The sequence below is a fragment of the Phocoena sinus genome, chromosome 8, assembly GCF_008692025.1.
Source record: "Phocoena sinus isolate mPhoSin1 chromosome 8, mPhoSin1.pri, whole genome shotgun sequence".
Taxonomy (NCBI): Eukaryota; Metazoa; Chordata; class Mammalia; order Artiodactyla; family Phocoenidae; genus Phocoena; species Phocoena sinus.
Genome location: NC_045770.1, coordinates 18,918,939 through 18,934,356, shown reverse-complemented (window position 1 = coordinate 18,934,356; position 15,418 = coordinate 18,918,939). Strand labels below are relative to the sequence as shown.

Sequence of the window (15,418 nt, the reverse complement as noted above, 5' to 3'; positions counted from 1 at the left end):
GAGTGAATCCTGCTCAGTGGCGTCCGTGTCTGAGCTCAGGGGTACCTTCTCCTGAATAAAAACTCCCCCCTCCGTTGTGGTCACATATCATTCCACATATCTCATCTCTGAGCATCTCCACAGAAGTTTGATTTCTGTTCATTTTGGTTTCTTTACTTTTTGGTTCTGTTGTCATTTTTTAATGTTCAAAGACGAGCCTTTCTCTTTGGGAATCCAGATGATCCTGTGGTCTGCGGGGCAGAGCTGCCCGTGGCAGTGGGCACAGGCCCGTGTCCCCAGCGCTGGTAGTTTAGAGGGTCAGGTACACACACCGGAGGCCACAGGCCGCCCAACGGCTCAGCCAGGCAACGCCTCTCCCCCTGGCCCCGTTGGCCTCCAGCCCCGCCGTGAACCTCTCCCCCGGGATCCCCGATCTCCCGTCCCACCATGGCAGCGGGAGCAGACATGGTTCTTAGGCACAAGGCAGAGTATCAAGGAGAGGCCCACGGTGCCTCCGGGCCCGGCGTAGAATCCCAGGGCCATCAGGAAGGCAAAGGAGGGAGACAGGGTCCTCACACAGGCCACCCATCACTGTCCCCTGACTCCCGGCAGGCTCTTGGTATCATCTTCGGCACAAGTTGCATATTCACCCAGGAGGGCCCATCTCAGCGGTCTGCCCCACCCTGGGCCCAGTCCCATAGGCAAGGGCCTATGTCTGTGTTTCTGAAGATCTGGCCCAAAGTGTGGGGAGGCCTGACATCCATGACCCTGTCCCCTCAGCTCAGTCTGGGCCAGACAGGCCTCAGCTGAAGCAACGTTGGGGTCATTGCATTGGCCCCATTCGGATAGGCCCGTGGTTTGTAAGGGACGCCCTTTCGGGAGACAGCATTCAGGCACGCCCGCCCCCACCGGACACTGAGCCACCCTCATGGTGGCTGCAGCCCTCAGCCCCGCCGGGAGCCCCTGAGACAGGCCCTGAAGGAGGGAACGCTCGCTGCCCCGCTCAGCCGCCCTGCCCCCGCGCCCTGTCTCAGTGCTGCCCGATCTCGACACGCCACAGGGCTTCTCTGCTCGTGTTTTGCAATATTTATACGGCAGGTTTGGATCACGTTTTTCCACTAATAAGAATGCTAACATTGTTGTGTAGATAATCAGCGAGGCCTTGATGAAGTTTACACCTTTGCATTATTAAAGGAAATAACAGTTCATGTGAACTCACCAGCGTGTTTGGATTTTATTTGATAGTTGTGTATCCTACAAAGTGCCAACATCCCTTTGCCTCCACCTCACAAGTACCTGGATTACTTTGATTGCCCCAGAGAGCCCTTTAAATTGGACCCCAAACTCGTAGCTTGCTGAGTGGAGTTCTAGTCAAAGGAATCACTTTCCCTTCCTCATGAGGAGTGATGCAGTGTTCTTAGCTCTCCTAAGAGCTGCTGTGGGTCACCGCCTCCTTGGACTTTCCCCAGCAGACAGGGCGAGGGGAAAGTGCCTTTGCGGAGCCAGAAGGTGGTCACCTTGGGATCAGGGGCACACTCTGGGCCACCAGAACCACAGCTGTGTTGCAAGTTCTCGCGATTGCACGGCTGCCTTAACGACTTCATATCCGAGGCTTCACAGAGTGACGTGGTGACAGAGAGAATCTAAGAGAAAGGCGTCCTTGGCAAGCCCTAGTCTGTTTATAATCACACTTAGTTGGATGCCTCCTGAAAGCCCCAAGACCAGCCGTCTATTCAGCAGATTCCAGGAAGGAACAAGCAGACGAGTGAACCAGAAGCTCAGCTTAATTGTTCCGAGAGTCGGAGGCGGGAGGGGGCACTTCTGCACTGATGTCCCGTGACGCAGTGACTTGGGCCGCCTCAACTGCAAGGTGGGAGATGTCTTCCCATTTTGAGGCATTTATGAGCATAGGCACTTGTAGGTCTCAGTCTTGGGCGAGCCAGGTGTTCAGTGCCGACACCTCCCAGACCAGGAACCACAGAGGATGTGCAGCCCCAGCTTCATAGCCCTACCGTTCGGCGCAGCTCTAAGCCCAGAGGTTGTGGAGGAACTGCTCCCGAGAAGCACTCTATGTATGCAGGTGTGCAGATGGGGTTGCCAGGAGAGGTCAGGGGAAGGTCATGCAAAGATAGACCCCAAAGTTGTTTTCTTTTCCTTTTGTCAAATGTTAAGCAGGATGCAGGAGATAACCTTTGTCCTTCTAGTTTCCTGGACTAAACAATTCTGTAGCAGCCACCAAGAGGTAATGAATGTTGGCTTGACTTGGGTACCCTTTCATTTGCATTCTCTGTTTCCTTTATTTACAGTTTTTTGTAAAAGCTCCACACATCCTTTCTCCAGCTTGAGGGGTACCTCACTTCCTCTGGAAGTCTAGACTCTTAATGGTGAACTGGGTGGTCCCTTGGGGATAAGTCTTTTTTCTCTCCATCCATCAAGTACATCAGTTAGGTCAGGGCCACCAGGTAAGACTGCACAGCTCATCCTTGGGTGGGGAGCCATAGGAACAGCTGTTATTCATTGCAATGCAGGCAGAAAACTTAGAAACAGTGGTCCTCAAAGTCCGGGGTGCATAAGAATCACTGGGGTGCTCCATCAAATCCTGAGCCTGAGCCTCAGCCCCAGAGATTCTGACTTGGTAGAATGGGGGAACCCCAGAATCTGAATTCTTAACAAAGCACCCCAGGAATTCTGCTGCAGGTGGAGAAACATTATGCTGAAAGGTATTTATTTTTCAACTAAAGATAAAATCATAAGACTCAATGAATAAAGATGGGACCTACCAATTGTCTTGCAGGAAAAAGTCCTGCTCGGTACACACTGTGGAGGACATGGACATTAGGGAATCTGTACCCTGTGCTGGGGACCGTAGGACATCTAACATGCAATGACAGGCCCTTAGAGTTGAAGAGGACCTGAAGACATCCTCTATCCTAGGCTCTGCCCAGTGCAGGAACCTCACCCAGAGCATTATGGTATCCCGGCCAAGGGATTTTCCAGCCTCTTCTTGAATGCCTCTGGCAACAGGGAGCTCTTCCAAGGTAGCTCACACCACACTTACATAGCTCTTGTGTGTTAGTTCTGTCTCACGTGAGCTCAAGTTTGCCTCCTCCCCCCATAGTTGCCATCCACTAGGGACACTGAATAAGACTGCTTCCTTCTCGTGACACACCTTTAAATATTTGGAAACAGTGTTCTCATCTCCAAGGCTAAACACTGTTCCTTTGTTCAACAAATACTCTTTGAACATTTCTTATAAGTTGGGTTGTCCTAGATGCTGGGGAGACAAGAGACAGGGTACCTGCCAGGATATTCTAGAGGGCGGGGCAGCCAGATAAAAGCATGTCAATGAACAGAAAATGACAGATAGTGGTAAGAGGAGCATAAAACAGGGTAATGTGGTAGGTACTGGGTAGAGGTGCCTGAGTAGATAAGAGGTCGAGGCAGGGGAGGGGGGAACCTCTGCAAGAAGGTGACATTTGAGCTGAACCTGCAAGAAAGCAAAGAGCCACCACAGGGTGCCGGGGCTGGAGGGTTCCAGGCACTGTGACAGGAACGGGCTGGGCGTGGTGAGCAGACAGAATGGAGCTGCTCCCGGCTAGAGCACAGAGATTGGAGGCAGGGCTCAGTGCCCTGAGTTACGATGGTCAGAGGAGTGGGAGAGTCCACAGCACGTGTAATACCTTTTAGACCAAGGGAAAGAATTTGAATTTTATATCAAATGAGAGAGAAGACCATTGCCCTACCTTCTGTTTTACATCAGTCTCGTTGCCCTCCTGGCCCTTGGAGGTGTTGGCCTTGGCCTTCAGAGCAGTGCAGCCCTCTGATGGGTCTGCTGAGCCCAGAGCACAGGTGGATAACAGCTGCTTCTCCCACACGGAGCAGCTTTGCAGTGGTTTGCTTCTCTTCCTTAGAGACCCGACTAGTTCCCTAAAACCATATTTATGTATAAACCTCAGAACGTGGCGTTAGTGCCTTTGAGTCCAAAAATACAGACATTCTTTCCCCACAAAAATACCTTAGGCTCCTTCTGCAGGAAGTAGACACTATTGGGTATGGGTGTCAGGTGGCCTCCAGCCCTGAGTCATGGGATGGGGAGGAAGCCCAAGGCCGTATTTCTTCCCTGTTCAGGGAAGCAGCTTTGGTATTCTGAAGACCAGGAAGGCCTGCGTGGCTTTCTTTGCTTTTGTGTGTGGATGTGTGAGCGCCGTGGGGGAGCAGAGTGGACGGTGTGCTACTGGGGAGAAGACCGGCTCTAGCTGACCGCAGGGACCCGTGGCCGGTTTCCTGCTGCCAAAGCCCGGAGACAGAGTGGTCAGAGCTGGGTCCTCTGAGCATGGAGCCCGTTGCCAGACTCGGGCCTTCCTGGGGAACAGGCTGTGTCTTCAGTGTGGGGTTGAAAGGGACCAGTGGGGGAGCCTGAGGAGGGGCTGGGAAGCAAGAACAAGGTCCCAAGGGGGCAAAAATATTCAAGATCCTAGGAGGTTCCTCCAGCGCAGGCCCAGCTGAGCCCTGGGTGCCAGGAATTAGGTTGCGAGTGGTCGTCTCTTATGTGCTGGCCAGTGGCCTATACACTGAATTGAAGTTAGAAATAAGGGCCATCAGAATAGGACAGCAGTTGGAGGAGCCCTGCCATGCCTGAGCAGGGCCCCTGGGACACACAGAGGGCCTCCCAGGAGCACAAACCACATGGAGACAGAGTGTGTGGCCCATCTCTGTCACCTTGGGTTACCTGTTCTTTCCATTATTTGGCACGTGATGTGGTCAGAGGCCCCTGGGCCTGGCCCAGATTCAGCAAAGGCCCAGTGAGACCCAGGTTGTGTTGGCCACAGTTCCTGCCTCCAGTCAACACGCCTGGGTGACCCAAGTGGGTCCGGAGGACACAGGAAGCTTCAGACAAGGTCTGGTGGTACGGTGGGGCTGCCCCTCTGGAACCCTGTCCCCCCAGAAGAAAAATGAAGCAGGTATCCACTTTTCAGCCTGGGGTCATGTTTTCCATACTGGCTTCCACAGAGCTCTGCATGGGTCCTTGCTTCCCCCAGCACAGCCTTCCGCCTCCCAGACGCTGGTGGGAATCACCAAGCGGTCAGGGGTCCACCGCAGGCACCTAGCACCAATCACGAGGGGGCCCTATGGAGCCGAGCCTGGGGTCCTTCTGTGATACCATCAATAGCCCAGGGCCCCCAGGGGATTCTAGATGGACACCAGGGAGTAAGACACAGAGGTTGAGTCATTCCAGTGAGTCCAGCTAGAGCGGGGATGCTGGGCGCTGCTCAAAGGTGAGAATGTGTGTCCGTCTGTGGTAGGCACGTGTCCTGTGTGAGTGAGCCTGTCGTGCGTGGGTGCATCTCTGGGTGAGTCGGCTGGGTTTCTTGAAATCTGATCCAAGCGTGCCTGGCTCCCAGATGGTGAGTATTCCCCGACCTTCCACCTTGCCCTCTGGGCCTAGCGAGGCCCCCATATCTCCAGAGTAAGTGAGCTTCATTCGTCTTCCTGGTGCAATGAAGAAGGATATGGTCCAAAGTCAGGATCCTCTGGAGCGGCTCCTAAAGAGGGGGAAGGAAGCGCGGAGGTGCACGGGGCGTCTTGATGTGCCTGACGTCACCACAAGCCCAAAGGAAGCCCTAGGAAGCCTCTGTCGCCCCATCTGGGACCCTGTCCCTGGCAGCTCCCAGGGCTCACGGGGAGACCAACTGAGTGTGGGTTGAGAGCAGGGATGGAGACACATTGCCCAGTCTCCTCCTGACGTGTGGGTGCCTTGTGCCCTTGTCCCCTGGTCTATGAGAGGAGGCTGCCATCCCTCCCTCTCGAAGAAAGAGACGCTGTTGTCTCAACACCTGGGGGTGGAGAGGCCCCAGGGAAAGTGTCACTCTGAGCACAGATGCCACAGCCGTCCTGTGGGCTCTACCCCACCCCCAGGGCTGTTGCTCAGCAGGTCCAGGTCTGCATCTCAGCGTACTAACCAGCACCATCCCTCTCTCCCTCCCCCCACAAGCCAACGGCAGCCCCACCTCAGGCCTGAGCACGGGCGCCATCGTGGGCATCCTTGTCGTCACCTTCGTCCTGCTGCTGGTGGCCGTGGATGTCACCTGCTACTTCCTGAACAAGTGTGGCCTGCTCATGTGCATCGCCGTCAACCTGTGCGGAAAAGCCGGGCCCGGAGCCAAGGGCAAGGACATGGAGGAGGGCAAAGCCGCCTTCTCGTGAGTGCAGACCTGCCCGCTGCTGCGGAGCGCTACACTCTGCCCCGGCCTGGGGCCCAGCGAGGGAACCACCTTAGCTTCCCCATTGGAAACCCCGAGGGGAGCAGAGCATTAGAGAACTGTCTCGCAAAGCATGGTCTTCAGGGGTACCCGTTTAAAAAGCAGACAGCTGGACCCAACCCCACATCTAGAATCACACAGACGTTTGAAATCCCTCCGTAGGTCAAAATGAGGGGAATTGTCAGAGCTCAGCCTGGAGGGGAGCTACCATGGAGGGGTCAGCATTTGAGAGACACACTTGCCTTGCTGCCGTTCATGCACCCATCATTCAACAAATATTTATGGTGCAGCCGCTACAGGCACGGCACCATCCCCAGGCATTAGGGGACAGCAGTGAACAAAGCAGGTGAAAGTACCTGTCCTCCTGGAGGACGATCCAGCGTCCTCCTGCAGGATGTGCTCCAGCATCTCTGGAGAAACAGATCCTGATCCAAATAGCAGGAACCTTCACAGACTGTCACTGGGTGGGGCTGAGGTGGAGCGAGGCGAGAAGGGACGGAGCAAGGAAGTCAGCTGTTAGCACCACCCCGTGCCAGGCACTGTATATACACACACATACGTCATGTACTTATACATGTATGTACATGCACACGCACACATATGTACACGTTTTACGTACATATACGTATCGCTATACTTATACATGTATGTACTTACATATACTTATACGTATGCACATACATACATCATATACTTTCACGTATACATACTTACATATATGTACACGTATACTTATATATACATCATATACTTATCCGTGCTCGTACTTACGTATACATGTGCGCATATGCGTACATACTTACGTGTATACAAATCTAGATGACTTGAGCGCTGGACTGTACCAAGCAGTACACTTTATATCCATTATCTCAGTTAATGTTCATAACGTCCAGGCAAGGTAGAGACTGTTATCTGCCCCATTCTCCAGGTGAGGAAACGGAGGTATGAGTGAGCAGGTCACACGGCTAGCAAGAGCGGAGGCTGAGATGCCGCACTTGACTCTGGTCCTGGATCCCACCGCCCCCCCACCCCAGCCTCGAGCGAGGCACAGGTGCCTGAGCCGTAGCTGGCTTCCCTGGGAGCCCCCTGCATCCCCCAGCTCCCTGGGATGGAACCAGCAGAGCTGTCTCCACAGGAAAGATGAGTCCAAGGAACCCATCGTGGAGGTGCGAACTGAGGAGGAACGGACCCCAAACCACGACGGAGGGAAACACACAGAGCCCAACGAGACCACGCCGCTGACGGAGCCTGAGTACGTGGGCGGGGCGGGCTGCCACCTCCTCGGCAGAGCCTCACAGCCACCACATCACCCTGCGCACAGCTCCATGCCTCCCACCTACGGCTCCCCAGCCGAGCGTGGCAGGCTAGAATTCTGGAGTGCTGGGCCAGGAACGCCTGACCCCACTCTCTCCCTAGAGAGGAGGCATTCCTGATTCTACCTGGGTGGCTGTGGATGCCTTAAAGGCTCCGTGCATACACGGGATCCCTAGACGCTGTGCCCAGGTCACACACACATTCTGGAAATGGCTTAAGGAGACAAAACTTCATTGAGAGAGGCTGAGCTTAGCAGATTCTGTTTAGGATTTCCAAGAATTCTAGGGTTTTCTGCCTTCTTCCTAAAAGGGCGAGGGAAGCTGGGGCCCTGGTAAAAGCTCCCTGGTTCTCCTGGTCTCGGAAGCCTTGGGGACCCCCAGTCAGAGCCACATCCAGCTGTGATGGCAATGACCACGTGGGTGTCGTGGGTCCTGTGGGTTTGAAGGAAATGGAGTTTAATGGAAGCACAAAATCTCTGGCTGGACCACCCACAGCCCTGAGGGACCACGTGGAGCCCTCTTTGTCTCCGGGGCAGGTGGGCCCAATTCCCCAGGGACCTAGGTATGACGCCTGCGGTGGTGGACGCTGAGCTCCAGCTGGCCTCTCCCTGAGTCAAGATGCAGGCAGGGGTCCGAAAGGGCCGCCAGGGCTGTAGGGAAGGGAGCCCGTGCAGACGGGGAGGGGAGTCAGCAGGGAGGAAGGTGACAGGCCCTGTTAGACTGCCGAGTTCTCTGTTGTCTCCTGTGTCCTCTTCTGCCCGCCTGGGCGTGTGCTTCCTCTGGCGTCCTCCTCTCTCTGTGGGCCTGTGTCCATGCCTGTGCGTCCCCGCATGCCAGCCCCCGGCCCCCGCCTTGGCCTCCGCCCCTCCTGGCTTCTCTGTCCGTCTCAGCTTCATTGTCTATCTCTTCTACTTCCTGTCCTCCCCACAGGCTGCCTGCTGACACCACAGCCACTGTTGAGGACATGCTGCCTTCTGTCACCACCGTCACCGCTAACTCTGACACTATCACCGAAACCTTTGCCACTGCTCAGAACAGCCCCACCAGTGAGACCACCACCCTCACCTCCAGTATCGCCCCCCTGGCCACGGCCACCCCCGATTCAAACTCTGTGCCCGCCGGCCAGGCCACCCCTTCCAAGGGGCCCGGCGTCGCCGCCACCTCCCCGCCCCCAGCCTCAGCCCCCAAGGTCGCCCCCCTCGTTGACCTGAGCGACCCCCCGACCTCAGCCCCCGCCGCCAGCAACCTGTCCTCTAGCGTCCTGGCAAACCAGGGGGGCGTGCTGAGCCCCAGCGCCCCTGCCAGTGCGGGCGAGGCCCCCAAGGCCCCTCCGGCCAGCAAGCCGGTCCCCCCCCCGGCCGGGGCAGCCGGTCCCCTAGCAGTGGCACCGACGACCCCCACCCCAGAAGTCCCCCAGGCCAAGCAGGAGGCCCCTGGCACCAAAGGTCCGGACCCTGAGCCCACCCAGCCCGGCACCGCGAAGAGCCCGGCCGAGGCAGCCAGGGCCCTCGCCAGCCCGAAGAGCGAGGCGGCCTCCATCAGCGCCACAAACCCTGCCCAGGGCGAGGACTTTAAAATGGACGAAGGGAACTTCAAGACCCCAGATATTGACCTTGCAAAGGATGTTTTTGCAGCCCTGGGCTCTCCTGCTCCCGCCGCTGGGGCCAGTGGACAAGCCCCTGAGCTTGCTTCTTCCACTGCCGACGGCTCTGTTCCTCCTGCACCAGCCAAGACCGAGTACGGCCTCTCTCTGTCCATTGTCGTCGAGTGGTGTCCCGTGGTGGTGGTGTGCGTGTGTGCTGTGTCCTCCCTGTTAGATGTGTCTTCAGCCTACTCCAGAGCTTCTCGGAGGCGACTGTCAGCCAGGGGCTGGGCCGAGGCAGAGAGTGGGGACAGGCAGCAGGCCCGGCAGGCAGCCGCCTGCTGACTAATTAGGCCACGTTAATTAGGTTTTATCCTTATCGTCCTCGCGGTGGCGTCTGTTGCCCCTGGAGGAGCCTTTGCATTCGGGCCACTGATGAGCGTAGCTTGGGAAGTGAGCTAAGGAGGTCAAGGTGCCCTGATCGGCAACGCTGGGGCCCACAGACAGTGTGTCATCCAGGGCAAGACCGAGTCCCCACCAGAATGGCACGGGTATCTGGGAAGTAAAGAGGCAGACCCTGAGGCTCGTGTGGGGAGAGGATCTGTGTGGTCTAGGAGGCCCTGTCACACTCCAACCGACACACCTACCCACCCACCCTTGCTTCTCCTGCCCTTGAGGGACTGGGGAGACGCAGAGCTCCCAAGCACTGAATGACTGCTGGGTCTTCCAAGTTCGAGGCCAGGTCCTTCAGCTTACAGGTTTCTTCAGCGTGAGGCCAAAACGCAGGGGCACCAGCTGGGGCTGGGGTCTGAGTCTGCTCTGGTGTGTCCTTAAGCCAGATTCTCACTCTTGGGACTGATAGAGGCAGAGTCAGACAGAGGTTTTTACAGAGGCTCCTGTGGCTGCTCCCAGATAAGCGGAGGTGCTGCCCCCAAGAGCAGCAAGGGGACCCTCCCCAGGAGCCCCGAATCTGTCAGAAAATAAAAGGACAGCCCCGCCCACCCAGCTCCCCTGCAGCCCGGCAGCCCACTCTGGCCTCTCACCAGACTCCCATGGAAAGCTGCCTCAGTAACAAAGAGCATTTTCTTACCCTGCCCTGGCAAGCCATAGAGGCATCACCAGGAAAGGCAGAGCACAGAGGGGTGGGGGTGAGGACAGGCAAGCGCAGGTGGTTTGCAGAGGGCCCCCTGGGATCAGTACCAGGGAGCCCAACATACATGATTTATGCCAAGCTGGGCTGCTGCAGCCATGCAGCGTGAGGAAAAGCCTGCACCTGCCGCACTTACACCACCCCAGGTAAGGCTGGAGCCCCTGGCGTCAGATTAGGGCCGGAAGGGCTCCTTCCGCTGATTCAGTGGCTCTCTACTTTGGCTGCAAGTTAGAACCACTTGGGTGCTTTTAAAAGTCACCACATTCATACCACTTAAATCAGGATTTCTGGGGACACGGCCCAGGCATCAGTGATTTTTAGAGACTCCAGGTGATCCTGACGTGCAGCTGAGTTTGGAGACCAGTGCTCTAACTGGAGCCCCCTTTGAGGAACTGGCCAGAGGGTGCGTTACTGCAGACCGTGGCCTCAGTGCTGTTTTCCTGATTCTCCGCAGGAAGGGTCCTGTAGAAGCAAAGCCGGAGTGCCAGGAGACAGAAACGAAGCCAGCGCCAGCCGAAGTCAAGACGGTCCCCAACGATGCCACACAAACAAAGGAGAACGAGAGCAAAGCATGATGGGTGACGAGACACCAGCAAAGATCAAAATTAAAAGTGACACAACAGCTTCACCAGAGCATCTCCAATATCTCATACACACACACACACACACACACACACACACACACACATCTCATTCCTCTAGTGTCTTTTGCCTTTAAAAAAAAAAAACTAAGCAGATCAACGTGGGATCTCCTTTTTGTAGGTTTATAGAAAGGGTTCCTTTGCTGCGCACTCACTTGTAAGAAAATGAGACAAAAAGGTGAAACCCACAGCCAAACTAGGACTCTCTGTTCCCTGAAACCATTTAAAAATCAAACAAAAGGACCCCAAATTAAGAATCTAGGAAGCTCAGAAAAATAAAATATCTAGGTTCAGGAAGACCGCACTTGGTGTTGCCCAACTGGCACAGACCAGGTTCAGAGAAATACTTCCAGACACTAAGACTAACCGAATGAACAAAGTCCAAGTTTATTTTTATACTTTCAGTCGAGTTTGAACTCTGTAAAACCTCATAAATAAGTTATAATTTCTGTTCACTTTGTATTTGTTCAGTATGCAAAGTGTGTCACCCTTTCTAGCTGAATTCAATTCCCACATAGACTCTTGTTTTGTAGGAAGAATGCCAAATTGCAGCTTCTGGGGGTAGATCTCAATTTGCAGTATTCGGATTTCTTTTCCTTTCCTTTTCTTTTTCCTTCTTTTTTTTTAACCTTTCTGCCAACTTTGCTTTCCAGTGTTTACAAGTTGACAAATGTTTGACTTCAGTTGTGTTTCAATGTCCGTGTAAAATGGCTGCCTTTTTTTTAAGTTACAAGTACTGCCTAGGGGTGTAGGATCATCACAGGACAGCGTCACGAAATCTGATTGTTTACAGTGGCTCTTCCCCCCTTTCTGATTTGAAATTTTTGCCTGTGTGCGACTCAGGTGAAAATTCATCTCGTTCTGGAATGGTTTTGCTTTCGGGTTTTCGGTTCTTTTTTGTTTCCTAGGGGGTTAGACCACTTCTGATTAGCTACCACCTGCCTGTTATCTGTGAAAAGGATCTGCTCCCCAGGCATCCCTGTCCTTCCTTTTGAAGGACTCTTAGGCTTTGTTGAATGAAGCAGAGAAGATTGTATAGTTGGGGCTGGTCTTGGTGAACACACATTTTTACCCCAAACATCCCCTTTTTTGTAGAAAGCCAAATAAAATATATACGTACAATTTCCTTTTGAGCCCAGAATCTAGATTTGAGCGGAAGAGCATGTGTGCTTCAGGGAATTAGTGTCTTTTTTTGGAAGTGTGTTGAAGTAAAATAACATCGGCCTTCTGTTCACTTAGGCAGCGTTTGTAGAAACAAAAGAGAGAAAAAAAAAAAAAACAAAACCCAACCTGCTGTCTGGAGTCATAACACAACTTTCCTGGATTGGAAACCAAGTGGGGGAAAGAAAAATACAGAAACTTTAAGGGGGATGGGAGGGGGGAGAAGGGAAAAGCCAGCCCTTTGTATAGAAATTTTGCTTTTTTTTCCTCATTCTACTTTAGAACTGCAAGCTTGTGCACTGTGGAAGCGTGAATATTTTAGTGTGAAACGTGTTTTTGTCATAGTATTGAAATAAAACTTCAACATAGTTTGGTTGTGGAAGGTATAGCAGATAGTTCAGAAAAAAAAATATTCAGGAAACAAAAATAAATCTTAAAAGGAATTGAAGCCTTTAAACAAAGAAAATGAAGTCAAAGCGATTGTGTTAATGAAGATGATGCCAAGTCAACAGAAATCAGCACCCTGCAGGTCACCTTTCGCAAGGTACAAAACAGCAAGAGGTTAGGGTAGCAAGACTTCCCCGAGTCTGTTCTGTGGGCCACACTCCCCAGTGTTCTGACACTTCCGCAGACTCATCAATGGCGCTATGCTAGATAATCACATCAAACTGTGAAAAATAATGGTCTTGTCATTTGCTCAGTGTGGGGTTATTTTGCATTTTCTCAGCTCCTGGGGATGGAAATGGAGGATCCCTGTCTACACAGCTCTGGCCCTTTGATGTTAGAACTTGCACAAATCTATGGTTCGAATGCACGGGCCCTCAGGAACAAGTCAGGTGAAGACAGTTGTTAGAGCACACAGAGCACACAGCAGATGGGAGCTCCTGGGCGTCTGAGACAGACGGGGAGGACCCAGCGGGGAGTGGTAGGCTCTTGGTTCCCCAGGTTGCCAGTGGAATCAGTTCCTCATCTTGTGATGTTAATGGCTTTGACTACCTAGGCCAAGCCCACACTATACCTCGTCAAGACTGTGCATCTCACTCCAAGGGGTTGTGGTCAAATAAACTGATTTTGGGTTCCGGTGGTTAGGAAGAGAAAGAGGTATGGTCAACCCTCAGATAACCTGGCCCAGGGCAGCTGACTCCCCTGCCCCCTCCCTAAACCCTGGTTCTGCCATTGGCTGGAACCCAAAACTCTGCCAACCTTTTGTTTTGCCTCTCTCCCATCATACATAGATTTGTCTCTGCATGCGTGAGCTTTCTTTTCTTTAAAAAAAAAAAAAAAGAAACAGAGCAATGCTTTCTTTAAAATCAAAGAGGGAGTCACTTTATTTTCAAGACGTTCTATCTTTTACGTTAAAGGATAAAAGCTTATAGTTTTCCTTTTTTTTAATTTTTTGAAGGAGAGATCACTCTACCGGTTTCCAGTGGCTATGTGTCTATATGTGTATGTGCCATACATATGTATTCACATAAATACCGGCGTGGTCAGATTCTGCTGGAGGGGCACTCAAGTGCCATGCACAGGGCCTCGGAACCCTGAAGGGCCATAGTATATATAGTGCAGCTTTGAAGTGGAACGCTATTTTCACACTTTTCTATGGAGCCTTCCGTCCCAGGTTTTCACTGTAGGCTGTCTGTCTGGATGGTGGTTCTCAGATCTCCATTAACATCTCTACCCAGCATTCCCGACTTCGGGGGCCTTCTCTCTTGTTACAAACTTTTTACCAAGTGAAACATTGATACCACCTTTGTTTCCATTCTCACTGGTGTAAATACTGTGTACTAACTGAGAATTTTGACTTTGCATTCTGTCAGAATACTTGTGTTCAATAAAAATTGAAAGAAAAAAAAAAGCTCTTATGGTCCAGCTGGGATTTATTTCAGATCCGTGGAAGTCTGGCATGTGGATCAAATGTGGAAATGCCTCTGGTATTTTTTTTTTTTTTTTACCTCATTTAAATCCAGGGTCTTGAGTTCATGTTGCCTGAATGATAGTTTTTAGTCTTTTCTCTCAGGTTGTTAGAGGAGTCCTCGTTGAGAAGGGCCAGACATCAGATTCAGAAAGACTGCATTCAAATCCTGGTTCTGCCACTTTCCTGTTGACCTTGGAAGAGTTACCTAATCTCCTCCAGACTCAGTTTCCTCTTTTGACAAACAGGAAATACCAAGCTGTTAGAGTTGGGGTGCTGGGTAATGAACGAAGCAGCATATAGGAAAGCCTTGGCACATAGTAGGTGCTCAACGAATGGGAGTAGAGCTGTTGCCTCCCTGGTGTGTGATAACAGCAAACCCACCTGGAATAACAGTGTGCACCTGAGCTCCAAGGTGCCAACGCCGAGGTAGATGCATGAGGCTACTCCAGAATACGTGATGCCTCTCCTATTACTTTGTCATCCCGTTCAGCACGTGGAGCCTTAATTCAACCCCTGGGATTTACTGAAACCTCTGATCTAGACAGAGAGTGAAGAAAACATTGCCTCAGCTCAGAATTCTCTTGCATACGCTGCTGTCTGGCTGTGTTGGGAAGCAGCAGCCAGTAGAGTTGGGATCATCTATTAGACTATGGAATCAGGAGTTCCTGGGGAAGAGGCCAGGACGAGGGTGAGACAAGCAAGGAGCCCAGGGAGCAAAATGTAACTCCTTCTCAGGGCCAACCCCGCACCTGCGCGAATCTGAGTGACACCATCTTTCGGGTCTATGGCCCTCACGCTGGTTTCAGCCTGGGTCAGTGGAGCCTTCTCCTGGGGTGGTATCTGCAGCCACTCCCAGAGTTTGTCCCTTCCCTGGCCCTAGGGCCTGTTTAAATGGCACAGAACGACATGCATCTATGTGACTTCCTGTGGCACGGATTTCCAGCTGCATGTGGGGGGATGGGCTCTAAGAGCACATTGCTTTTCAGGATTTGGGTAACCCTCTCCATTGATCCATGAGGGCTTGCTTCCAGAGCCTTCCTCCTTCAGGCTAGTCTCCTCTCTGATTCACTAAGTATTTCTCGAGTGTCTCAAGGTGCTCCAAGAGACAGCAGTGAACAAAACACTCTCCGGTGGGATGTGTGTTCAGTGTGGGGCCGAGGATTCTAGACCTAGTACATTGTGGAGTCATTGGGCTGTCCACCTGCATTCCATTTCTCCCCCCTCCTTCCCAGCACGTGACAGGATTACACTTCTCTCTTCACTTCCAGTAGATGTGGCCACGTGGCTTGCTTCCCACGATGATACAGGAGCAGGGGAGTGCATGTCCCTTCCAGGTGGAGCCTTTGAAAGCCAGTGGATCTCTTCCCCTGCCACAGCAGTCAGCAGCACTGCACGTGGTAGAAGTGCCATCACCTGG

General features: G+C 52.9%; 1 protein-coding gene across 5 annotated transcripts in view; it reads left to right on the top strand.

Annotated features, from left to right (window-relative positions):
• Positions 1-13,414, top strand: part of NCAM1 (neural cell adhesion molecule 1) — a 325,913-nt gene extending 312,499 nt beyond the window's left edge. For 4 of the 5 annotated variants that reach the window (XM_032639643.1, XM_032639645.1, XM_032639644.1 and 1 more), the window contains 3 exons: positions 5,972-6,179; positions 7,375-7,491; positions 10,739-13,386. In XM_032639643.1, the coding sequence (XP_032495534.1) occupies positions 5,972-6,179; positions 7,375-7,491; positions 10,739-10,859 (446 nt within the window). In that variant the 3' untranslated portion in view covers positions 10,860-13,386. Of the gene's footprint in view, positions 1-5,971; positions 6,180-7,374; positions 7,492-8,482; positions 9,290-10,738 lie in introns of all 5 variants that reach the window. The other variant, XM_032639641.1, reaches the window with a different exon arrangement.
• Positions 13,415-15,418: the final 2,004 nt, after the last annotated feature.